Raw genomic sequence first — 27,773 nt, forward strand, 5'->3', positions numbered from 1 at the left:
GAAGTGAATTCTGATCATAGAAAAATCGTGGGAAAGTGTCAAAATTAAACATTGAATATTTTTTTTAAATAATACTTGCGGCGCGATTTACAAAATTTGAATGTTTGTCTGTATGTATGTCTGGGCCAAATTCAAAAACTACATGGATTTACTTCCAATTTTGCTTAAATATTACTAACAGGTCGGGTCAAAATGTATACACGCTAAAATCTACGGTAGGAATGCGGGTAAAACCGCGGGGCACAGCTAGTTGCATAAATAAACGTTTGTACTCATGTCACTTCGCTTCACTATTCGCACGAAAGTGTAAATTCGACATAACATTATAATATGTATATATTTTAATTTTATTTAAGCTAGCTACGTCTTACACAAGACTGTAACGTATTGATTGCGTCCTGTGCCCGCAAGGTGGCGCGTTTTCTGAAATGATTGAGTTTACGATGCGCGTGCACAAGTAGATCCTTGTAGGATCTACGTGAGTGCTGTATGTCGTCGCGCACGCGGTGGATCTCGGTTAGAGCGAGACGCCGCCATCGGGTTATACGGGGTGTTGTCTGGAAATTATTATTTTATTTTTTAATTAAAATGTGCTATGGTTGTGATGTTAGAATTTGTGTTATGGTCAAGCATCCGCCCTGGATTGGCGTGAAAGGATACGGGTTCGAGTCCCACCTCGTGATCGAATTTTTTCTATTTTTTTATAAATTTATATTTGTGTTATGTGTTAGGCTTTTTTGAAGTGAAACTTCTTTAGGTGCGTTGAGAGTAAAATTTAACTCATCACGTCATTTCAATACCATCAGATCGGAAACCGAATCGGAATAAGCCGACGATTTTTGTATCTTTGAATCTTGTCAAAGAAGTTTCACTTCTGACACGTGTGCTCGACACACACGCTGTTTTTTATTAAAATGTTGTGTTGTGAGGATTTAAGTTATGTGTGAGGTGATTTTAATGTCATAATTTGTTATAGATTATCGAAAGTAATGGTAGCAAAAAAATTGATAAAGACCTTTGTCTTTTGGGACTTGATTACCGCTGATGAATTTAATTCTAAGTTGGTTAATGAAAGACAGGTGTACTTTTTTACGTAAATATCGTTCCTTTTTTGACCTGTATTCTGTTTTAATATGAAATATTACAATTTGGATGCTTGTGGGCAATTCCGACTGCCAATTGCCAACAATAAAACGCCGTTACACATTCCAATCCTCAAAAGTAATCGATTAATTCGACGAGTTTAAAAAACCGATTCCGAGTTACGAAACATCAAAATTAATTTGCAAAAAGACCAAAGCGAACATTTGCAATGAATAACGTCAGTAGTATAATTTACTAGTGCAATGATCTTGATTTATATTTAGCTTATTAATTGCGATGTAGACGGACATAATGTTTTCAAAAGATAGTGATGCAATATGTATTCTGAGTTCTCACCTTGGTCATTGACGAGTGCATAATATTTATAATAAGTATGTACTATTATGATGTTAGCAAATATTAACGATTTATGAATATTGGTGGGGTTCATTTAATTAATAGATTATGGGGAACTACTATTGTGATTGATTGGGAAAAAATAGGTAATAAAGTAGGTATACTTACTTCACATGGCGTGCCACATGTTTTGATGATTTTGTCACACTTTTTTATGTATTCTTCACTCTGGAAAAGAACGAGATACTTAATTGATTAATTTCATAAATACTTGGCCCTTTTAGTGTCTTGCATTTTTCTCAAAAAAAAAAAAACTTATTATTTGGCAAGAAAAATGACATGTGAATTGTGTTACATAAGTAAGGACGTCAATCAGAAAGCCGTGGTGTTGTTAAATAGTAAAACCACCATGATCAGTACTATGGATTTATCAATATCTCCTCTAAAATAAGCTTTTCTCTATCAAGACATGTCGTGGCTGAAAAATCAGCATATAATTTATTAAAGTATGAGTTATAACGTACCTTATTAAGATGCATCCGGAACACAATCATGTGTCCCAAGAAGAACTTGTGGTGGTTCTCCCCACTGAAGGTCGCCGCTCGGTGCGCGTCGAACTCTATCTTCTTTAGCTTTCTCTCGAACTCTGCTCTGCATGATGGCGGCTGAAAATGATGAGTTTTTAGTTAATAACAGATTGTGCTTTATTTGCTTTTTAAGACACGAGTTTTGGTACCAAATTAAAGTTATGTTTATCGTTGATTGAAGTATTAGTTGACAATTAATAATTATACTACACATTATTATTCGAAGTGTTTCTAGGTGTTATCGATATTTCGTAAGCTATAGCTTATTTTTAAATATAAGTGAAGCCTATAGGCAGTATGTAGTAAAATTTGATGTAAGTATTTGTCAATCTCAATGCATGAATAGCTGAACAATAATTGATATACAGCAAATAGATAGTCTATAAATGTATATAAATCACAACAAAATGAAGTTTCAATCGATTCTCATACAAAACAATGCTGAGGTGGATTAATCTGTCCAAACGAAGCCATTACTCGTTACTAGTGAATGAAAAATTTCGAAAGGTTAAGAATGTGGAATATTTACTCAACGTCTACAAAATTTACGTGTAATTTTTTATTTCACTCATAAGTTAATTTAACACCGGGAGGTTATGAAAACAACTGAAAATAGTCCGAGTTTCCGTCCGCACGTAATGATGTCCGTCAAATATAAAATAAATTGTTTTTCACAGCGATCGATAAAATATAGGGCCATGAATGATCTCATCGATCTTGCTTGGGGCTATTGAAACAGCGATTTAAAACTAAATTATACCTACAAGGAAGAAGCTTGAACGTGTAAAAATAAAGTATATGTTTTGATCACCCTGTATTTTGCAATTATTGTTTCGTGTGTACACTGACAATCTTTTTAATTAAATGTTATGAGTAGGTATGTAATGCTTCCCCCCCATCAGTTCCAAGCCTTGTCGTGGCCGGGGGGGCTCAGTAGCTCGGAGTGCACTGTGTACTCTGGGTGAAGCTAATTGGACGCGGAGGGGCTGAACGGCCGGTCTGTCGTCTGACGACTCGATTGGCTCGACGGCCAGGGATCCATATAGCTGGCTGGCTGGCTTGAAGGCCGGCTGGCCGAGCTGGCTGGAACCGGCTGGTCACACCGGCTGCCTCGCAGGCTGGCTGAAACCGGCTGCTCCACCGGTTGGCTGGCCGGCTGCCTTGGGCGGCGGCTGGCTGGCTTGTTGTCACCGGCTGGTTGTCCGGCTGGCTGGCTGGCTGGCTGGATGGCCGGCTAGCTAGCTAGGGTCCTCCGGGGGGCCAGGTTTGGCTCAGGTGCCGTTGCGGTGCGGCGATGGATGGCGGCCAGCGGTCGCGGCCTGGCGATTTGGCTGGGAAAAAATGAGGTTGGAAGGTCGATCGGGGCTCGTTTGGGACTCGTTCCGACTGACTGGCAGGGGGCCGCGCTTTTGCGGCGGCGGATGGCGGCCAGAGGCCGCGCGTGTTGTGTTTGTTGGTAGTCTGACTACCAACAAAGCAGGGGGCGGGATCCCGACACGTCACTTTGGTGACATGCGGTGACTCCTGTAGGTGGGTGTGGGGCGGCGGCTGTCCTGTGACAGCCGTCTGCCAACTCGTAATCCGGTCCGTGGGGCCGGACCGAGGGCCGCCACCTCTGGTGTGAGGTGGGGGCTGCGAGGGAAACCTCTATAAAAGTGCGCCGGAGGGTCCTTCGACGCGTGAAACACGTTTCGTAGGGCCTTTCGGCGCGCGCCCTCCGGCCGGTCGGTGCTGGGGTCGGGGGTTTGGGGAACGCCGATGATGGAACGGGGAACAATCCATCGTCGGCGAGTGGGTGGCGTGAGCTCGTGTTCCAGCTTGCGCCGCCTCGTGGTGGGTAATTTGGTGGAGGGCCTGGAAACAGGCAATTCGCGGAGGGCCTGGAAACGGGCAACTGCTGGGCGGGACATGCGGAAGATTGCGATAGTGTCCCCGCATCCCGTCTAAAGCAGCGCGTTGGTACACAGTGGGGTTTTAGTCGGTAGGAATCCGACATAACCCACGGCTCCTTCCCCGGGAGCCGTGGGTATCTTAGGTAAGATTTCCCCACTTAAAAAAAAAAAAAAAAAAAAAAAAAAAAAAAAAAGGTATGTAATGCTTTTGTTTTTGTTATTATTATTTAACTCATTATTCTTTTGAAGAACATATTATTACAATATAATAAATGTAGTCTTTCATTTAAACTGTATTAAAGAATTAACATTGCGAAAGACATGCAGTCTTAAATAAAACCTAATATAAAATACAGACGAACAATTTGATAAAAAATAATTTTCTATAATTAATTATGTGCGATATTTTAATAGAGCTTGTATCGCCCGAGTAATGGCCACAACAATATGTCTGTCACTATCACTGTCAAGGTTTGCGCAGCGGATTACACAATGCTATTAGACCGGGAGATACTGACACAAAATTTCGAGTCATTTGTAATAGGATGGCGGTTCTACAGGGTTCTTAGTACGCAATGACAAAAAGAAAAATGATAGTGTGAACGCTGGTACCGGCGGCTTAGTCGCGTGGGCGTTAGTCGAACTCGTCGGAAAATAGCGAAAGTCAAACGATTTGTAACAGTATGGCACTTATTTTTCCTGGAAGTTTGAGGATCAAAGAATATAAATACAAAATTTCAAAGATCTAGGTGTTGGAAATCTTCACTTATATAAATTAATACTAAATTAATTTTTCAAGTATGACAGCACTTTTTCCCCCTACTAGAAGTATGGCAAATATAATAATGGTCACATTTTATCAAATACTCTCCAAAAATCCAAATGCAATACTGGTACAAAAAGTTTGGCGAAATAAATTTTTTTTGCAGATTTTCGGCGGTATGGCGACCATTTGGAATCGTCCGAAAAGTATGGCATAGCGATTTTCGTAAATGGCTGCACGACGATGGTTACCTGTGCAAAAGTTAGCCTGGTACAAATGGTTGAATAATTGTTTTATTTAAATCAACATATTCGCGTCGGTATGGCGGGCTGTAAGTCACACCGGAAAAGTATGGCATGACACTACCGCCTACTTCTTTTTTATGGGCTATCGGTAAATACTAAAATTTTTGTGTTACAAATCGTTTGACTTTCGCTATTTTTCCGACGAGTTCGGCTAACGCCCACGCGACTAAACCACCGATACCAGCGATCACACCATCATTTTTCTTTTTATCATTGCGTACTAAGACCCCTGTAGAACCGCCATCCTGTTACAAATGACTCGAAATTTTGTGTCAGTATCTCCCGGTCTATATTGGATATTGGATAACATCTATATTTTAAATCACAATATGTTTAAACGGATTTAAATCACGGTCATTTTGTTGCACTACCTAGTTATTTATAGGTTAAAAAAAACGCATCACTCTTCTTTTTACTGTCCAGAACCTACATGAATTTAAAAATACATGATTTTCAATTTCATTTATGACAAAACTGTAATGAATTCTATTTAAGAATTAAACAAAAATCTACGGTGCAGAAATATTACATAGTTTCATAAACAGTCTTCAAATTTAATGCCTAGCCAAATAACTTAAAAATGCAATTTTTCGAGCTGTTATAAAATAGGTATTAAATAATAATCCCATCAATGATTTATTATATCGAAATGTCATCAATCATTGAGTGAACAATAACAACTTAGTAACGAATGCTTTCAATATAGAATTAGGGCATTAACAAGCTGTCATTACAATAATTCACAAATACGAATCGCATGTTTATTATCACAAGCAATAGTCTCTCACAAGTTTTAAATCCCCATAAAATGTTTCTCGGGAAGTCGTTAAAATAACAATCGTTACATAAAATGCAACCTTGCAATACTTGCTGAAACTGTAACAACCTTCATGCTTGACGGTACGCAAATATTTATAATATTGCACTCATGTTTCTAATGTATTCTTCACGTTTATGTGATGCGTCTATTTACTAGTTTAATTTCAGAGGCTTTCGGAAAGAAGCAGTTTTATTAATATGATAGTAAGTAGGCTGTAGAGAATAATAAAAGAAAATGTATGTCACCTGAATGAAAGTTTCAAAAAATTTTGTATGGGGTTATGAAAAGATGAAGGACGCCACTAAATATTTTAATAAATAATATTTTGCAGTGAATAAACAAAACCAATTTTAAAACTTTTTTTGTTTTGTCGACAGATAAACATAAAATATTTTTTGTTAGAAATGATATCCGATTTTTTTTTATTTCACGACATTACCGTATTTTATTTTAACCGCGTAAATAAATTTAATGCAACCTAATAAAATTTTAGCACATTATTAAAGTTTATTCGAGTAAACTACAGAAGACTATTGTCGAGTTATTCAGGGTCGTGTAATAAAATGTGGATATATATGTCATATGATGCTAATGAGCTACAGAAGTACCATGAACTGATGGCAAGTCAAGGCGAGATATTATTGTATTCATTAATAAAATATATACTTAATTTTATAATTATGAGTGCATTGCAATTTGCAATATGCAGATTTTTTACGAATGCATTGAAATTAATAATAATAGACATACATACATAGTTGGCGTATAGATAGTTGGCGTATATATCAGATAAAATGAATAAACCATACTAATATTATAAACGTTAGTTTCTAGGTATGGATGGGTGGATGTCTTTGGGGCCGTTCAAGTATTACGTGAGCATATTTCTTTCCATTTTTTACCCCCCCGCCCCCCTTGTCATCAAAAGTAAGCAAAGCACTTACCCCCTCCCCCTATGCTTACGTAAACATTTTTAGTAATAAATGTTTTTTATATTGTTATTTTAAATAACTAACGATGACGTAATCATCATCTAGACCCCCCCAACCCCCATGTCATCCAAAATAAGCAAAACAGAGACCCCCCCACCCCCCCTTGGTGCTTACGTAATACTTGAACGGCCCCTTTCATGTAAAAACTACTGGACGGATTAAGATGAAACTTAACTTTGGGAGCAAATAAATGTTTATTAGTAGATTTTACATTTTCAGTTCTTAAATCTTAAGATTTAAGATAATAAATATACTACATAAATAAAACATTGCATTTAGCATTTCATTACATTTCTTATGTTTTGTAAATTTGTAGTTTTAAGTTTAAGTTTATTAACCCTTGGTTAGACCAAGGGTGTCAAAAATAGAGATAGACTCATTTGAGTGTTCCCCTCCACGGAAATCTTTAGTAAAAGGCGAAAGATTTATACGTTTTGAAGGGAAACCAGAGTAACGAAAATTTCTTGTTCCCGAGTTTAAGTATAGGAGAGAAAAAAATAATAATAGCGCGATTTAAAATCAAGCGCTAGACAGTAGCGCCATCTATGGTAAGAATATGTCCCTATAAACTAGTCACATGCTCCGAGCATTGATTACAGTATAGTAGGATTCGATTATAAACATTTACTATGTATTTTAAACTTAATTTTTTACACCGGTTTCTTTTATTGGATTTAAAGACCAACTTACTGAAAAAAAAAATCCATGTCAAAAATTATTTTCATAAAACCTCTTGATATTTTATAATAGTTTATAGCGTTTCGTTTCATTATTTAATTGCACGCCTCATAAGCGAAGCGTTGAGGTGGGTACTACTGTCACTTCGCGCAAAACATCTGATTTTTCAAACTTAAAATGTCTTTATGTATCATACATTGCACTTGTAAGATAATACATACACACACATATTAAGAAAAAACACTATTTTTAACGTTCATGATATTTTTGATGTCATTTTTGTTATTTAAACTAGTTAAAAAACAGTTTAAAAAAGTTCTGTCTTGGACGTCCGTGTGTCTGTATGTGCGGATCCTTTTTCTTGTTAACACGATAGCGACCGAAATACTTTACTAATCTAGTCTTTTTTTTTCTCTTACGCTTGAGTATGCTCAGGAATAGAACCCTTTCATTTTTCAGGGTCTGATTCGATGTGGTTTAATTGTTATTAAATAAACAAAAATAATAATTAATAAATATTTATTAAAAAAAAATTATGAGGCGTGCACTTTTGGATTTTCCAAATTATTTTTAATATATTGTAATTCAGAGTATCTGGTGAAAATTTAACGAATTAGGATTATCATTCATTCAAATTATAACTATTAACATTTTAACCATTTAGTTTTAAATAGCTATCCATTAGTAATTGAGATATTTTGATTAAAACATTAAACAAGACGAAAGCCTTGAATGTTCACAATTTAAGCCAAATGTTATCCCCGTGATATCAAATTTTGGCAACGCCTGCGCTTGCGTCTGCGTAAATAGTAATTATTGAATAATTATAAATAACTTCACTATTAGGTTATTTTGGAATTATATTTTTTAATCTATATAAAGGTTTACGCATCTATATTATCGGATATGATATTGTCATTTGATAATAAATAAAATATAGTCATATTATTATCGTTTAAAGTTTAAACGTTAACGTTAATATTCTTTTAATATACCTACATATTTATACGTAATGGATATCTCTTCTGCCACTCTTCAGTCTATTCTATTGCTGCTGTGGGGTGAAGATAAGGTGGTGAGGTAGCTTTTCTAGTATTAAACCTTTTACGAATTATTATCCTTACATTTTTTTAATGCAAAAATGTCCGTATTTCTTGTGTGTTGCCTTGCCACAAAATATCTTAACTGATTTTTGTTCAAAATTTAATAGAATGAGACTCTTTAATAGGTCACTCTTACACAATACTACACAGTCAAACAAACATGAATCATATTCTAAAACCACTATCTCTTAAACTCATCTATTACATCGGAAATGCACAAATCCCGACCACGCAACCATTTGCAGGCTCCAATAAATAACCTGAGAGGATTATCTTAAGTACTAATAGCATAGATGTAGTTCAGGCATGTGCAATGCGTGCCACTTGGAAACATCTGGGTGTATTCTGCTCATATAGTACTGCGTGCTGAATTATGGGAACAATGTGAATTAGATACCAAAAGTATGAAAATTTTGGTATATTTATTAGTAGGCACTCGTTTCGATGTGACAGGTATGACCCGGAAATGGAATAAACATAAAATGTACCTAACTCAGAAGTAATGTAGGTTTTTGCTGATGAAAGAATTAGCTAAATCGGTCGAGTTCCTGATCCCGTTCGTAATTCGTTTTAAACTCACCATTTTTAAGTCTAAATGTTAGTGTAGCAATGGAACTTTAAACAGCTACTCTATATTGTAAATGCGAAAGTGTGCGAGCATAGATTTCGCAAAAAATTAATTGTAAACATTAATTAATGAGTCGCAGCTATAGATATAGTTTACAAAAGGTCATAATATGCACGTGTCTACGTATGTCACGAGTCTATTAGAATAAGGGCCGATTTTTCAATCGCGAGATAAACAGTCTAATAACTACCCCTCGAATAGATTTATTCAATTATTTATCTAACTCATAACGGCTCGCCTATTTTTCAATCGTGATTTATTTGATAAATAACTATCTGACCAAATATTTCCATATTGGCAGCTCTGCTCTCGGAGTGGCGAAAAAATATTAAATTAGTCAGGTTAGAGCGGGATAGAGTCAACTCTTGCAATTTGTCAACAACCGTCATTATGACTCACGTCAGGAGTGCATTTTAGTTTGTCTTGTATTGCTCTTGTCTTCTATGATTGTTGATTGTTGTATTGATTCGAGTAAAGAGTTTGGTTAAATTTGTGTTTCAATTTATATATTTTACGATAGAAACGACATACTTAAAGGCAGCGTTCGGCAAATTTTCAATGGCATGGTCATCAGTACTATCAAAAACATCAATTTCTATATGATTTTAATTGATAATAATTATATAGAAAGAGGTTTAATGGTTAATAATTCTACGCTCTATGTTATGACATACGAAAATATCCCAAATTTGACGCGTCAGTTGTCAACTCAAACGCCTAACCGTCGAATAGCGCGCTATCTGGCCGTTGGAGCGGCAAATAGATTTATTTCTCAAATAACGTAGTTATTCGATAGATAAGGCTTATTCGTCTATTGAAAAATTGAATATTTTGTTAACTGAAGAATAAAGCCTATCTAGCTGTTTATCTGGGCATTGAAAAATCGGCCCTAAGAGCTGATTTTTCAATCCTTGGTTAAAACTTATTCATCGAATAACGTATTAAACTACCATTTCAAAAATGTATTCTAATTGTCCGTATTTGACAGTTTATAGGTGACATTTTAATATGTTCGTGTAATACTTTATTGGACGGATAAATTTTAACCAAGGATTGAAAAATCGGCCCTAATGCAATTAATTAAATTTATTTAACGTAACTAAATTTGACCACAGATAAAGTTGGTTTGACGCATGCATTGCTTATTTTAAATTAGAAAAAGTTTGACAATAAAATGGATACGGAACTTATATGTAGGTATTAATCGGTCTGTTTTCCAATACATACATTAAAATGTATGGACTATTCAATTTTTCATCCGGAAATAATAAATGCCGTAGTACCTATACAAACAATACGCTGACTCAAGTCATATGATGTATTACCTAATATCAATTTGGTAACAATATATTTCTAGACCAGGCTACAGAAATTGAGAGTATTTAAAATCGATTAGTCATTTGATAGGAAAAGTTGGCTTATTGTTGACTGTCTATAAATAAATTGTAACACGAGTATTGTCTTGATATTTTAATTTGGCTCGCAGTGGATGGGAAATGCACTTTTGTCTATATAGGTATTTTAGATGTTCAACTTGCAGTATAAAATATCCCACCAAAAACATTTTCATGTAAAATGTTGCCAAGACGAGCCCATATGACTCGCACTGTCAAAAAGTTATCAGATCTCATGTAGAGCCAAGCTTCTAACACTACACGCCCTAACTCTACAAGGCCTAACTTCACAAACTCTACACGTTAGTCAAAATATGTGGCTTGGCCATTTCGCTACATTCACATCGGCGTAAGGTGAAAAATTAATTCACTGTTCATTACTTTTGTGTTATACGATAGTTCTTGTAGTAACGAACGGCCAAGCCACATATTTTGACTAAGGTGTAGAGTTTGTGAAGTTAGGCCTTGTAGAGTTAGGGCGTGTAGTGTTAGAAGCTTGGCTCTACATGAGATCTGATAACTTTTTGACAGTGCGAGTCATATGGGCTCGTCTTGGCAACATTTTACATGAAAATGTTTTTGGTGGGATTTCATTTCTTTTTGTAGGTTGTTTGTAACAATTTTTTTTTTAACAAGGAGTACCTATACATATATATATCTAGGGGAACCAAGTTTTAGATTATTAGATTAGACCTCTAGCGTCATCAAAATTTAATTTAAAATTACAGGTCTCATACAAACTCCCATCCCCTAGTTTAAGGGGTTGGGGGATGAAAGTTACAAGTTTTATAATTTTTTTGTTGTTTGTGTGCTAATACTAGCTTACATACAAAATTTCAGCTTTCTAGGACATTAGGAAATACCTTAAGAATTTTGATGATCATCAGTGAGTCAGTGACGAAATTAGCGTTTTTTAGATATAAATAAAATCTGAAGTATAAAAGCTAATGTAATTAAAACTTAATATGTTCAATAAGTCCGCTATTGACAATATATCCCGAAAATTTTGTTGATCTAGCATAATCCAAACCCAAGTTATGAGGGTTCAAAAAAACGTCGAAGCGCTTCGAGAAAAGGTAGGTAGTGCCCGTGCGCTTCGCTTGGCTTGTCTTGGCGGGGGCACTACCGTGCCCCCAGATACTAATCTGTTTTAGTCAAATAAGATCGTTTAATTGTATTAGAAGAAAATTAATAGATATACGATACTGAAATAGTAGCATATGTTCTTTCTCAGGGTCTAAAGATTGTCTGTGCCAAATTTCATCAAAATCGGTTGAGAGGTTTATGCGGGAAAGCGTAACAGACAGACAGACAGAGTTACTTCCGCATTTATAATATTATAGAAGGGCAGGAATGGGATTACATCTGACAGTAGGTAACCTGAATTAAAATTTACTAATACATTGTTACCTTAGAAGATAATTGATTTTAGAGTTATACTCGTTTATAGGTTATTTACTACTTGCTCTCCATTAATTGCAAAGTACTTTAAGATTTAAATGATATACATACGAGTACTAAATTTATCCTACTTTCGCTTATGGCTGGTTCACACTTTGATTAGTGCGAGTGCAGGTGATGAGTGCGAGTGCAGGTGTGTAGTGCGAGTAGTGTCCAATTGACTGCGAGTGCAGGTGATTAGTGCGAGTGCAGGTGTGTAGTGCGAGTAGTGTCCAATTGACTGCGAGTGCAGGTGATTAGTGCGAGTGCAGGCACGCTGCGAGTGAGGGGGAAGGGAGGGCGCGCGGGACGTGGCTACTCGCAGTCCACTCGCAAAAAAATAGAACACGCTTCTATTCACTTTACTACACAGCCTACTAAACACTCGCACTAAACAGTCGCTGTCCACACGTAGTACTACTCATCACCTGCACTCGCACTAATCAAAGTGTGAACCAGCCATTAGGTTCGTGACTTAGCTGTTAGGACTTTCTATGTCACATAAGCACTGGGATTATAATTATTGCTACAGTTATCTTCTATGGAGAATTGTTTAACATTTCAAATATATGTACATACGTATTAATTTTAATACATAACAATAAAGGTAATCGCAGACTTGTATTTTAAAGTTTTTCATAACATATATTACAAACATGTATGTATATAGTTAGTAACTATATTATGTATAAAGTAAAATTATAATTTTAATTTAGAATAAAACGCGATTTATTGACTAGGTAATTATCTAATGAATTATTTATTAATTATTACCTACCTCAATAATTATTTAATCTTACATCTGAGAGTGAATGTGGCATTTTACTATTGCACTTATTCATTTATTTCTATCTCATGCTTATTACCATATCAAAATAAAACACATCCTGAATATAAATAAGCAAACACATATGCTAATAATAGTCTCAATAATTTCGGAATGCATGCCGGTACATGATACATATGCCGATGCATGCACTTTGCATACTGAGACCGCATTCCAATGTATGAGATTTATTGTCTATGGATAATATATTGCATATCGATATCTATGGTTTCTAGAGTTATTAAGAGGGAGTGGGTATTGTTGGTCTTCCAAGATCTTTGTACGAGAAACAGCAATAAAAAGAAGAACGATTTGTATTTTTGTATGTAACGAATCGAATAACTTAATAACTTCTGTACTGATTTTAAATTAGTGACATCATTAGAAAAGTATTTCTTTATCGAGTTACATAGCTTATTTTGTATCTCAGGTGAAACGGGTGAAATAGGGTAAGCAGCTTAACCCACTAATAGTTTTAACGCGAATGCTTGCAATGCAAAAACAGCTGATCACATCTGCTTGAAACTTGGTACAGAGCACATTATAGTCTGGATTGGCACATGGCAAATTTTTAACAGGGCACCACGCGAGTGTAGCCGCTTGTTCGAGCTAGTCACTAGGCACATTGTATAAATAAAAAAAAAAAAAAAAAAACAAAGTCGCTTCTCAGTCTGTCTATGTAGGTATGCGTACATATTTTAAACTACGGAATGGATTTTGATGCAATTTTTTTTAATGTAAGTATAGAGTGATTTTCGAGGTAGGTTTTATCATCTTAACTGTGGGCGGTATGCTTGAAGCGGGCGAAGCCGCGAGCAGAATCTAGTAGGACTCATACATATTATGTATATTATGTATATTTTACTCACCGCATTCTCCAAAACGCTCCTGTCCATTCCTTTAACAGTTTCCTCAGTCAACTTCGATATATTCTTAATAAAATTCTTCAGATCGGACCCGGCTTGTGCCGTGTACTCTGTGTATAGGAGGAGGGCATCTGCCTTAGCGGAGTGTAGCTCGTCGATCACCTCTGGGGTGAACCGCCTTTCGATCAGGTTCTCTGGGGTCACGTCCACCCATATTGACGCGTCTGACTGTAAACATATTTCGGTTTAAAAACACGCAAACTTATGAAATTAAACTTATTTAAGGTACTTAGGTATAATATGTCACCTATGCTAATGTGACATATTATATTAATGTGTTAAGTGTTCAAAGTTTGACGTATTTTTCTGTAAAGGCTTCTAAAAAAACTGCCTTTTTTAAAGAAATGCAATAAGTTAGCTATAAAATGAAATGTTACATATCGTATTAAAAGATCACTAAGGAGTTATTGATTGAGTCATTGATATTTAATAATCTAATTTATTGTAATAACATTCATAGAAGTATTAATTATTATGGTCGAGTAATATAAACGATGCTGCGAATAAAATTATTAAGTATGTCCGTATAATGTAATCAACACTGATTTTAATAAAATAAAAATGATGTTTAAAATAACAAATGCATTATTTAATTTAACATTTTATCTTACCTTGAAAATAGAATAGGCCGATCATTAAAAAGTTCGCGAAAAGTCAGTTATTTAAAAAGTTAGCACTAAAGCGGCCTTCGGTACGCAAATTCCCACGTCATTAGCAAATAAAAATATCGTTTACGACATAATTAACAGTAAACGCTTGATGAGAAAAGCATATGCGTTCTTTTTGTTGTTTCCTCTTTTTTTTCTGTGACGTGCCAGTTTCAAACGTCATTGTTTCAGCGCGCAGCTTTCGCGCCTATATTTAATTATTTTATAATTAGAAATTGATATAAAATTTGATTAAATCGAAACTTCATAACACAAATTAACTAGGCTTTGAATATAAAAAATTAGAATTTATATTTTTGCTGCACAATGTCTTAAGTCTCGAAAAAAAAGCAAATCATTTGAAAAACGAATGCGGCAATTTTTTTTTCTTTCATTTTCTTTTTTTCTCTAGGTTTCTAATCAGCCAGTTATCTAGTTTTATTTTAAGCCTTGCCTACACGGCTGCTTAACTAGGAATAGGAATGCAACCTAACTTGTTTATTTTTAATATGACGTATTTTTGCGGTCGCCGTACAGTCTACATGTATATGATCATATTACGCATATCTATGATAGTATCTAATCAAGTTTATGAGCATGCAGGAATACGACAAATGCAAAAAAGTACCTAGAAATTGTTTCAAGAGCATTGATTATAAATTATAATAGTTTATTATAATTACCTATGTTTGTCTTTACATTTTTTTCGTCAGTCAAAATATGAGAATACCTAAAGTCTGACTTTACGCAACTGAAATATGGATTTACCAGTTTGTGAGTTTGAATCCCCATTTACTATAAAAGTATTTTTTTATTTAAGACATTGATTGATTTGATTTTCTTCGAAATTATTGAACTCGGGGCTTTTACGTTTCTATATTTTTTATATTGTATCTACACCCAAACATGTCAAAATATGTATGCCTAATTACCTACTACAGTAGCACCTCTATAAGTCGAATATCAAGGGAGACGCCAAAAAATTCGAGTTATAGAGTTTTCAACTTATGGAGGATTTCGACTTAGGCGGATTTTGATTCGACATAAAGAGTTTGAGGTTTATTCTTATCAATTTTGAGTTACAGAGGTAAAATAAATTAAAATTCAACTTGCAGAGGTCACAAACATGTTTTTATTTATTATAAATCAACATTATTTCAAATCATTTTAAAATAAAAAATATGGCATTAAAAAAGTCAGTATTTTTTTGCTTTAGATAATTTGGTTGTTCTCTAGCATTTTATAATCTATAAAGAGCAGAAAATTCTTCTTTTTCAAAGATACTGGTTTGCTTTATAAAATTTCGTAAGGTATTCAATACGGTTCTTGCCTCTTTGATGGAAACCCATGGAGCGCATGTACTATTCACGTCTTCTATGTCATCTTAATCATTAGTATCGGTTTTCTGAGCTACTGAATCGATAATTTCGTCATCAGATACTTAACGCAAACACGTGTTTCGTGAGTCATAAATTAATTATCGTATACTCCTAAAATGTTTTCTAAGAAACAATAGTGTACTGGTTGTAAAATAAAACGTTGCTATGTTCGAGATACAGAGGTCAAATTTGATTTTTCGAGTTATAGAGTGAAAATATGTACCAAAATGGCTTGGAGGGACTCGGTGATTATTTCGACTAACAGAGGGACAAAATTTCAAGTAATAGAGGTTTTCGGGTTTGAAGGGAAGGGAACAAGACATTTTTTCGAGATTTGGAGGTTTTTGACTTATCGAGGTTCGACTTAACGAGGTGCTACTGTATTACCAACATACTAGGTGGATAGTTATTGATGGGTACTTACATTCATTAACCCCCTTGACCTCAAATTATTCAATTTTGATAAGGCTATGATTGACAAATGCCTACAATAAATTAATAAGATAAACTCAGAGGGCTGATTATAAGTGTTATCTATTCCTGTACATTTCTAGAATATCGTACCGCGTACAAATATTAAATTCGCGAAAGGTTTTAATAATTTACATTTATGTAAAACCAACTGATCGGATTTGTTTGAAATTTGGTACAGGTATAGATAAAAGTCTGAATAAGCACAGAGGCAGTTAGTTGTATTTCATAAGTACGAAAATATTAACTTTATCTTTTATATTTTCGGTTTATAATAAAGACTGAACTCTTGAAATTGATATTTATCGTTTTATGGCATTCAAATGCTTTATAAATATAAATTTATAAAGAATAGAAAAAATTCAATCGACTCTTTATAGTCTATGTTCACATTATTTCGTTTCGATTTATTATTAATTTTATAGTTAGGTTCAGGGTCAGTATCCAAGTAACATCTTCATAATGTTGCTATAATCTATGCATCGATTTTGGCGGGAAATAATTGACTACTTGTCATTAATTTTCAATACTTATTACAAAACAATTTAATCGCAAATGCAATAATATAGAAAAGTAACTGCACATTGGAGTAATCAAATGGAATTATATTTATATTAGCGGCCATATTTTATTTTGAATATATACCTAGGTAATATAAACTTTATGTTTCCTTGGTGACATCATATGAATGTTCCGACATAGTTTATGTGTTTCTGCCGTCCGTCGATAAATTCTAAATCTACTTTGATATTTAGGAATATGTTATAATCTCTAAGTGCATAATATAAATATTATGTACTAGCTTTCCGCCTGCGGCTTCGCCCGCGTTTTCAAAGAAAAAACCGGCCAAGTGCGAGTCGGGCTCGCGCACAAAGGGTTCCGTAGCAGCAAATATAATAAATTACAGTTAAATCAACCTATCTCAAAAACTATAAGAGATACTTTGATCAAACCAAAAATCGTTGAAAGAGTTAATTAGCATGCATCACCTCTATTTTTTTTAGAATTTTATACCCCGTAGTTATAAAAATAGAGGGGGGGGGACATACTTTTTACGACTTTGAGAGCTGATATCTCAAAAACCGTTCACTTTAAGAAAAATGTTTTTTAGAAAACTTTATATCATTTTAAAAGACCTTTCCATTGATACCCCACACGGGTATGTACATCGAAAAAAAAAATTTCATCCCTCAGTTACATGTATGGGGGGCCCCACCCCCAATTCTTTTTTTTACTATTTAGTGTCATATTTTTGTAGCGGTTCATACAACACATATTCCCATCAAATTTCATCACTGTAGTACTTATAGTTTCCGAGTAAATCGGCTGTGACAGACGGACAGACGGACAGACGGACAGACGGACATGACGAAACTATAAGGGTTCCGTTTTTGCCATTTTGGCTACGGAACCCTAAAAACCCGCATAGTTCCCGTTCCCGTGGGATTTCCGGGATAAAACCTAGCCTATGTTACTCGTGGATAATGTAGCTTTCGAATGGTGAAAGAAATTTTTAAAATCGGTCCAGTAGTTTATGAGCCTATTCATTACAATCAAACAAACAAACAAACAAAGTTTTCCTCTTTATAATATTAGTGTAGATGTAGATGTAGATATGCAATTGTAACTTTTTTAGAAGCACCTACCACATCAGGGTATTTTCTCAGCTTCCTCTAGAGCGTGTTATAGTCTGTGGTAGAGTCCAGAGACTTTATTTTCATTTTATATCAATAAAAAAATGGGACCTACAGAAACTACTAGGTACGATACGAACTATTACGATAAAATCTAGAACGAGTTTCTCATGAGCATAAAATTATCATTAGGTACTTTAAATTACATTCTTAGTTTATGTAAATAAAATATAGTCTAAGATCCCACCGCAGGATCAGTGCGTTCATCGGTTTTTTGCTGAAAACCGAATTTTTATGTATATTTATAATTAGGAGAATATATATCGACTAGGTTACCAGTCAAAATTTGGCCGCAAGTATGTTTAATTAAAATTTTTCTAATCGGTTTTTGGGAAAAAAATTCGTTCACTTGTTTTTTGAATAAAATGTAGTCTACATCACGTCAAATGATATAAAAATTCTAAAAAATCACGGTTGCCGCTTTTCACCTGGCCGCAACATCTTGGCAGCCTGGTGCCATGGGCGTAGCTAGCCATGGGCACAGGGTGGGGCAAAAAAAAACCGGCCAAGTGCGAGTCGGAGTCGCGCACCGAGGGCTCCGAATAAACCTACTTTTTATTATGTTGTAACTCTAAAATGTATGTTTTAGCAATTTTTCCTTTATCTGTGCTATAAGACATTGCTTTTAACCAAATTTCAAGACTCTGTGTTCACGGGAAGTAGGTACAATGTAGGTTTTGATTCCCTTGCGAATGTCGAAATTTGCGATAATTTGCAGCTTAAAATGGCTGTATCTTTTGATTGCGTTGGCTTATAAGTTTGATTTTTTCACAGCTTTAAGAGACCGTAGACTTGAGTATTCGATATAAATTTCAGTTTGATAACTCTACGCGTTCCTGAGAAAAAGTGTGTTGACAGACAAACCGACAGGCAGACTTTGTTGTGCGTCTGTCTGTCTAAAAATACCTTTTTTTTTTCAAGAACACGTGGCGGTATCAAGCTGAAATAATAATGAATAAATCAAAACAAACAAAAGATACCTACAGCCGTTTATGTTGCAAATTTCATCCCTATATTATATAGTAATTTATCTGTCTAATACAATAATATGATTCCTTTTTACCATAAAATATAGGTCTATGTAAATAGAAAAATGAACCATTTTAAATAACTCAGTTAATAAAGCAAAACCTTGCACTTCCGATTTCATGTTTGTTTTAGGTTAATGGTCACTTATTGACCATAAAAACACAAAATGCAGACAGATCCAGAACCAGGTGGAGCTTTGCTCGCAATCTTATAGTTTTTGACCGATATCTCGAAAACTATCCACTTTAGGGCAAAAGTTGCTTAGAATTTTTTTGTAGAAAGTAAAATTTCGCATATTTTATACCATGTAAAATTTTTTGTACGACTTAAGTACTATTTCGTATTTACGGTTTATGGCCTATTTGATGAACCGGTTGATGATTGATCGTTAAAATATTGGATTAATGAATAAAATGTATGTATGTACATTGTACATAGTTTTTAGGTCACTTTATTCTCTACAAGTTTTGTTTGAAATTTTTTTTCTAGTGCCCATATTTTTTGAGTTGTTCCACGTATAATGTAGCAATGCCGAGGCTCGGCGGGTGACGTGGCAGGCCAAAAGCTTTTTTACGGATGTAATAAAAACGAAGAAGAAATTTCCAATGCAAGTGGATTTTCACCGTTTCCAAAACGGCAAAATTTTTGATTTTTTTTTACTTATAGATAATTTTTAACACATTTTTTTAAATTCCTTCCTTTATTTTATTCTTGCATCCGAATATAAAATAACTACTCAATATTATTTATAATATATACGAAACATATACGTACGAAATATATACGAAACATACATAGGTACCTTGAAATTTACTATTTATCGCCAAACGTTAAATAACTCAAAAAGGATTAGAAAAAAAGTTTCAAATAAAGTAATCTTAATAAATGGATAATGCATATGTATAATATATTAATGCCTTTGCATTTCATTGATAAATCCAATATTTAAAGAGTTACTTGCCAAAGATGATTAACCGGCTCATTAAATAGGCCATAAATCGTAAACGGAAAGTTTTACATAAAGTTTACAAAGTATAAAAGGTGTAAAATTTTACAACCTACAAAAAATTTCCAATATTTTTTGCCTTAAAATGGATAGTTTCCGAGATATCGGCCAAAAACTTTTATGTAAGACTAGTTTCCGCCCGCGACTCCGTCCACGCGGATGTCGGTCTTCGCGTGGATGGTTTATTTCTCCATTTTGAGTAACTGTGACAGTAACATCTTATAAATATCTATTGGACTCAAATACGGCTAGGCCTATATTAATACCCAACGTGTGTTCGCTGTTCTACAGAACAACGTCTATGGATAAAACTGAAAAATTAAGATTATTTTTTTTCTTCGTATTTTTTCAGGATAAAAAGTATCCTATTTTACGCCCAGGATAATAAGGTATAATTATACCAAGTTTCATCGAAATCGAACCGTTAGTTTTCACGTGATGTCTTCACATACAGACAGACAGACAGACAGACAGACAAAACTTTTTTTAATCACATATTTGGGTTTGGTATCGATCCAGTAACACCCCCTGCTATTTATTTTTTCAATATTTTCAATGTACAGAATTGACCCTTCTACAGATTTATTATATGTATAGATTGCGAGCGTAGCTCCACCTGGATCTGTCAGCATTTTGTGCTTTTATGGTCAGTAACTTATCCTAAAACAAAAGTGAAATTGGATGGGAAATTTAGTGCGAATTTGGCTAAATAAAAACAGCTTTGAATGGGGTAACAGTACTACACTAATTTTTCTGGCACCAAAAGTGGTTTAAATCATGTAACATAGAAGCGCAAGCTTTTTGTTTAGATCGCATTTTTTTTTGTGTCGACTGACAACTTTCGAGTGAGAATTTTTTAACGGATAATATTAAGTTTTGTAGTCAGTACCTAGATAATTACGTTTTTTAGATTTGGTTAGGTACCTTCCAGATCAGAGCCAGGGTGGGGCAAGTGCCCCACCCTGCCCCACCGTGGCTACGCCCATGCCTGGTGCAAACAGGTATGATTTCGATTTATTTTTACGTTCATAACGCACATTTATGAATCATATATCAAATTAAAGCTAATTTTTTTCTATTTATTATCATATATGGTTGCCTAATTAAATCCGGCCGCAAATAGGGTTGCCACTTGCCGGCTGTTAAAGATGTTGAATATTTAAGGTTGAGTGTAAACATGCTTGCGGCCAAATTTTGACTGGCAACCTAGTCAATATATATTCTCCTAATTATAAATACATATAGTTACATAAAAATTCGGTTTTCAGCAAAAAACCGATGAACGCACTGATCCTGCAGCCGGATCTCCAGTCCTTTATATCAGTTTTTAAGCAGCAATAGTTAGAAATTGATTATTTTTGATATCTACTAATATTTTCGATTCTTAGGCAGCATAGGTAACTTGTATGAAGCATCAGATTGTGTTACAAACTTAATGATTTTTAGCAAAGAAGCAAGAAAATTAACGAAATAAACTGTATTAAGTAAAGTAAATATGCTTATAATGAACTAAATGCACACCTGAAAAATTTCGTCGAAGAATTTAAAATATTTCAAGGTGAGGTCAAAGGTACATATTACATAAAAATTATCATCACAATGTGGATCAAGATCACCGTGCGAGATAACTCTGTTTATTCAGCATGTTTGTTCATACCTATGTAACCAAACACCAAGCTATTGTGTTACGGCAATATGTTATGTATTACTTTGTGATAGAGGCTATTCTCGTATACTTGTTTACTGATAGGTTTCAGGCACGGAATGTATGAAGGTATGTATTTTTATTTAGGTGATAAATTATTAAATTATTTAACAGGTAACTAACTGATTGTAATCATATATAGTAGCAGTAATCATTGGTTTAACAACTCTAACTGAAAAAAATAAACAATTTAGTAATACTTAGGCAATTACTTAGGTCTTAGATATTAAATTATGTAGGTGGTACTTATGTATTTTTTTTTGCTAAATAAGTAGGACTAGGAACCTACCTTTCTTGTACTTCTCTCTGTGGTGCACAATAAAGTGTTTTTGTTTGTTTGTTTGTTTACCTACCTATATAACATTATTTAATATTTTAGTCGGTATCTTCAACGAAATATAGGCCTATGTTTTACTTATTTCAAGCGTCACTGAAACTTTCATATTGATCAGAGTCAAGTGGTTTTCTCTATTTACTTATGACTCCACACAATAAAGATTTTACCCGATATAATTATTATTATCATATTAAATTCCTTTGAAAGATATATTTATTAGAAATTAGAATCTATGACGACGACTTGAATACAATATTATTAAGCACAGATAAACAATTTATAAATACAACCATTTCATACAAGGTATGCAATAGGCTCAGCAGGTAAATTATTTTTACTAGCTGGTCTAAGGTCCCGTTAGTTTTGGACCTAGGCAGGGTCGGGACCTAGGCTCGATGTTTCTTCGTGATTTATGAATGGAATAATGGATATTTAATTTTATATGGCTTTAGTATTTATTGTTAGCTATTTTAGACAGGAAGGTAAGATTAAGTATGGGTAAATATAAACTTGAAACTAGTTGATATGAAACCTTCGTGAAACAGAAGGCATAATTTTTTTAAATAGGCAAGCATGATATTTTTTTTAACAAAAAATATTTTTCCCACATCATGAAAAACTTATAAGTTCATCTGGAAAAAAGCAGCAGCTAAAAATGCATGTAAGTACCAGCAAACAAAATAATTAAAATATTTTTAAACCTACAGATACAATCATTAATTCATCAATGTCTCTTCTAATATGGCAAAGAAAAAAGATTTGTTTGTTTGCGAAGGATTTACTCGAAAACCACTTAACTTATTATAAAAATTCTTCTACTAATAGAAAGCTACATTATTCATGATTATCATAGGCTATAATTTTCTCATTTTTTTCATTCCAGTTCAATCCATTTACAGTTAAAACGAGCGGTTAACAAAAATAATTGACTTGTCCAAACATTACCTAGGTTTACAGATCATAACATTGACTTATTCCTCAATAAATAGATTAGCGACGGTTTATTTAAATACGCCATACGTCATATGCATTGTGACGTGACCTTGCACATTGCAGACAGCGTCATAGTATATTTATAGCTTGCAGTATTTATAGGTATTGGGTATTTTATTGGTATTATATAATCGAGTCCGGTTTGTGATGTGTTGATAATTTTGTTTATGTGCATGTGTGTTTATTGTTGGTGAAGTAATTTTTAGGTTGAAAGTGCCAGATTGTCTGTCTGTTCGTCATAGGGCACTGGAACTTGCTGTTTGTGACTTTCTAGGGGCAATACTTATGTTTTTAGAATTAATTAGGATTTAGGATATTAGAATACAAAAGATTAGTTAAAAAAAAGTGAGAATACAAAGTACCTATCCATTAGCTGCCTATGGCTTGAATTTATTTAAGTAAGTACGTTTAAAAAATATTTAATTACCTATACTTAACCAATATGATTTACTCATAATTTTCATAATTTTTTTCTGTCCCAAAATAACGGGATAATATTATCTTATCTTAATCTTATCTTGTGTATGTAAATCTCGTGTCACAATGTTTGTCCTCAATGGACTCCTAAACCACTTAACCGATTATAATAAAATTCGCACACCATGTGCAGTTCGCTCCAACTTGAGGCTTATTACACTACCCGATATGAAGGGCCCTGCATCTAGGGTGGGCGTGTTCCCTAGTTAGTGTGGCGCTTATTACACTTCTCTGCGAATTGGGCCCTAACTCAGTTTATACGCGAATGTCTAGAGAGATAAACGTATTGTTGCATTTTACATTATGCCGCCGTCAGTATCGAAACTTCAAAAAGTTGCTGTAGCAGTGGCAACCGTTGACGCAATAACAAATATTAAAAAAAGAAGAGAAAGATCTGGGTGAAAGAGTATTTGCGGTTACGTGAAAAGCTTTCAAATATGCAAATACTAAGCGTGCTTGAACCGGGAGTTTTAATGAATTAATTAGAGTAGGTGCAGAACAATTTGAATACTTGTTGAGTTTTAAAACAATTAAATAAACAATTGATTTAAAAAATTTATTTATTTGTTAACATGGCGGTGTGATCACAAACATTTGGAACTTCCCTTTTAAGTTATATAAACCTGTAGTAGGGAAGTTTGGTGACACCTTACATACAAAAGCAGCCACTCCACGCAACAGTCGCGCGGCAACTGAGCTCCCTAACCGCCCTAAACGTTATTACATCACCCAATCTGCAGGGCGCTTAGGGAGCTAGGCAGATCGGGCAGACCCGATCGCCCTAAATCGGGACACTAACTCCCTAAGTCTTATTACACCACTCTTAGTTAGGGTTAGGGTCCCTAAAAATTGGGTGGTCTAATAAGCCTTGTAAGGTAGAGATTGTCTAATCTAAAAATGAACGCCCCTCCACTAAACTTAATTGTTTCAATGTGTGAGGACAAATAATTATTGAACCACTTTATATGTGTGCGCGCGGCGATTCTACTGCAAACTTTGACTCTCTCGCGCACTGATTTGTCAACTAATCGGGCGATCAGTTCAGGTGCCTAGCATTGTATGGCGGGGAGAGCGCGCTATGTACGGAATGACACGTCCGTTCTGTCGTGCATCGCGTCATTTATGCACTAGTTGGTCAACTGGTGCTGTCGTTCGGGCATGGACTGGACTGGAGGACTGAACGACCAATGAGGCAGACCAATTTGTGTGTATTGCGTCTATACACGTACTTTGAATGTGAGCGTAAACACAGTGGAGGGGCGTTCATTTTTAGATTAGACAATCTCTACCACGGGCGAAGCCGGGACCGCTAGTAGTATTATAATCATTTAGCTAAAACCCATTACGATGAATGTGATAAACAGACAGACAGTCGACACAGCACAACATTGTCTCACGGTCCATTCGACTCTGCGGGTCAGGTGTCTCTAGCTTTCATTGAAACCTGGGTTCTGTATAATATTTATTGTTTTTTTTTTGTGACGCAAATGAAGAGTTTTTTTGTTTAAACGCGCTAATCTCAGGATCTACGGGTCTGATTTGAAAAATTCTTTCGGTGTTAGAAAGCTCATTTATTGAGGCTATAGGTACGTATATATCATCACGCTAAGACCAACAGGAGCGGAGCAGTGCGGGTAAAACCACGGGGCACAGCTAGATACAGATAATTTCAGTGATGAAGAGACAGTGTCATAGTGATATAGGTAACTACCTTAAAATAATACAGACAAGCAAAAAAATCTGATGTATGAATAGCACATGTAAGTTATTTAGAAAAATTAATATAATTAGGTAAGTAATTTTATATTAGTTAATTTGTTTTGTTTTACAAAATAGCCACGAAAATTCATAATTGATAGACATATCAATATTAATAGATTTTCAAAGATTTTAATCTTATCTTTTGCCACAATAAATAAATGTCTATGTTATTCAAAACCATTTGATTTTATCACTTTAGATTGTAGACCACACTCAAAAGACTGAGATTTATTTTGTCCGTATGTTTATTACGCCTGTACAGCTAAATTTATTTGGATTCATTTAAGTGTATGGATAGGTTTTTTTCACGCAAAAATTGCTGCGTCGATTTTGAATAAATTTAATATTTAAGTAAGTAGATCGATAGTGGTCAATAATATTATACTTATTAGTTATTTTAGACAGTAACACGCGAAATAATTAACCTAGGCCCAAGGTTAGTATGTTAAACATTTTTGTGCCCTTCACAAATGCTATAATTTATTAAACATTGTAGTTATTTATTTTAATTGTAAATATGAAAATTACTCACTGATAACAATTACTCACGGCTTATCAAAAGAATTTCATTATTTACGAAACAACCAACTGAGTAAATAGTAGTTCACTGTACGAAATATACATATTTTGTAACACATAGGTACAGCAAGGCAAATAATTATAAAAATATTATATGTATTGTAATAAAAAAATATGTATGTACGTATAGGTAGGTACCTATGTAGCAAAGCAGGTTACAAGGAATAAATAACTACATAACAAATTATATAACAACTAGCTGTGCCCCGCGGTTTTACCCGCAGTGCTCAGCTCTTGGTCTAAGCGTGATGATATAATATTATGGTCTATAGACCTCGATAAATGGGCTAGGTAATAGGTATTTAACACCGAAATCATTTTTCATATCGGACCAGTAGTTCCTGGCTTCTTGAGATTAGCGCGTTCAAACAAACAAACTCTTCACCTTCATAATATTACTAAAAAAATTAGGAATAGATTAATTTTTCTACGTCGGATGATCCATTATTATTATTTACAAATAAAATACCAAAATGCAAGTCTGTCAAAGAAAACATCGATTTGTATAAAAATTATAAGATATTTTTAACCCGACGAAGCCGGAAGAAGTTGATAGTTATTTATAATTTATATTTATTAATTATTTATATAATTAATATAAAGTTACATGAAGCTATACTTTATCTACGTGTAATTTAATATCTATGTATTTCATTACCACACACATCGTAACTTAACGCTAAGCTATCTTAAGTATTAGCACAGACTAATAATAATATACTAATAATAATTATTAATTATTCACTATAAGATCGCATGTAACACTTATTTTTAACCCTGTATTTGGGTACAAGAGACACCTGTCCTTGTAGGACAAATAGATTAAAAAATTTTACGGGCGAAACGTTTTTCAGCTTTCTAAGATCTAAAATTATTTTAGTCATATAATATAATTTTTATAATTAGTAATTTACACAAACAAATTTCTTACCTACTAAGTACCTATTTATGTATTATAAAAATTTGAATAATTTCTCCAATAATAATTATTAAATTTTATTGTGAAGTAATAGAATCAAAACAGACAACTTACTAAGGCTTACGAATAAAAAGCAGACATAGTTACGAGATAAAAAAAATTAAAGTTAGATTGTGGAAATCGTAGACACGGAAATAAATTTTAATCTAACACTATTGCTTATGTGAGATTAAAATCTAATCAAAAATAGAACGGTATTCTAATGGCTATAATTAAACAATTACCGATTTTGAATTGCCATACTTGCATAATGATGATTTAAAATAAATTTAAATAAATAAAAACATTTTGCATATAGATAGTTAGATATAGATAGGTCTATGTGGATTCGAAATTTTATCTCAAATAGATACCTAGTTACAGGTACTTATAAGATAATTGGCATTTAAAAAGTTGCTTTCAATAAATATTACCAAATGTTCCTTCTGTCGCATGAAACAAGTTTAGAATATAAGGTAAAACGATTAAAGAAAAACTAACCAATATAACCCTGTTAGAAACGTTATCGAATACCAATAAATTTCAACACGTTTGCATCCATAGATTAAAAATTGCATTTGATTGCTATAAGTAATTAGTTATTCTCGATAAATATATTTTTTATTTAATTACTATGATATTTGTACTTCGCGGCGTTTTTTGTTCTTTTTCTCCTGTGGTAATAAGTTTAAACTATTTGACAGTTGTTTATTTTTAAATTAATCAACGAACTTCCACAGATAAAAATTGTATTATTTAATTAAGTAATATAGATAACAAACCAAACATTCCGTATACGCAATACTATTTTCACGTGCTAAATATTTGTATTATTTTATGCTAAAATATTTTGACAAACCTCAGCACTCGCGTTCGATAGCACCGCGTAAATCACTAGAAACACAAAATGGACGGCCATTCTTCGCGCGCGTTACACCAAACT

The 27,773-nt window shown here is 34.1% G+C and overlaps 1 protein-coding gene and 1 non-coding gene across 2 annotated transcripts; both read right to left on the bottom strand.

The window, feature by feature from the left end:
- Positions 1-21: 21 nt before the first annotated feature.
- On the bottom strand, positions 22-27,773 carry LOC149908245 (uncharacterized). Its single transcript, XM_090102240.1, has 5 exons — positions 27,690-27,773; positions 13,738-13,962; positions 1,965-2,105; positions 1,609-1,668; positions 22-557 (listed from the first exon to the last, which is right to left on the bottom strand). Exons 1-5 carry the CDS (start codon positions 27,747-27,749, stop codon positions 357-359), a joined length of 687 nt encoding a protein of 228 aa, XP_089958366.1. The 5' UTR covers positions 27,750-27,773; the 3' UTR covers positions 22-356.
- LOC149908246 (U5 spliceosomal RNA) lies at positions 7,136-7,253 on the bottom strand. Its single transcript, XR_016456774.1, has one exon. It is a non-coding gene; the product is annotated as a U5 spliceosomal RNA (small nuclear RNA).

Source organism: Colias eurytheme, chromosome 5 (assembly GCF_061535395.1).
Source record: "Colias eurytheme isolate Ceu_HAF_F1 chromosome 5, ilColEury1 Martin Lab GWU primary, whole genome shotgun sequence".
NCBI classification, from domain to species: domain Eukaryota; kingdom Metazoa; phylum Arthropoda; class Insecta; order Lepidoptera; family Pieridae; genus Colias; species Colias eurytheme.

Bases quoted from the DNA above. Each gene is read 5' to 3' on its own strand.
- LOC149908245 (XM_090102240.1), bottom strand. From the start codon at position 27,749: ATGGCCGTCCATTTTGTGTTTCTAGTGATTTACGCGGTGCTATCGAAC. The intron at 2,106-13,737 runs GTGAGTAAAATA...CATCATTTTCAG, and splicing joins GGAGCGTTTTGGAGAATGCG to CCGCCATCATGCAGAGCAGA. The intron at 1,669-1,964 runs GTACGTTATAAC...GTTCTTTTCCAG, and splicing joins TCCGGATGCATCTTAATAAG to AGTGAAGAATACATAAAAAA.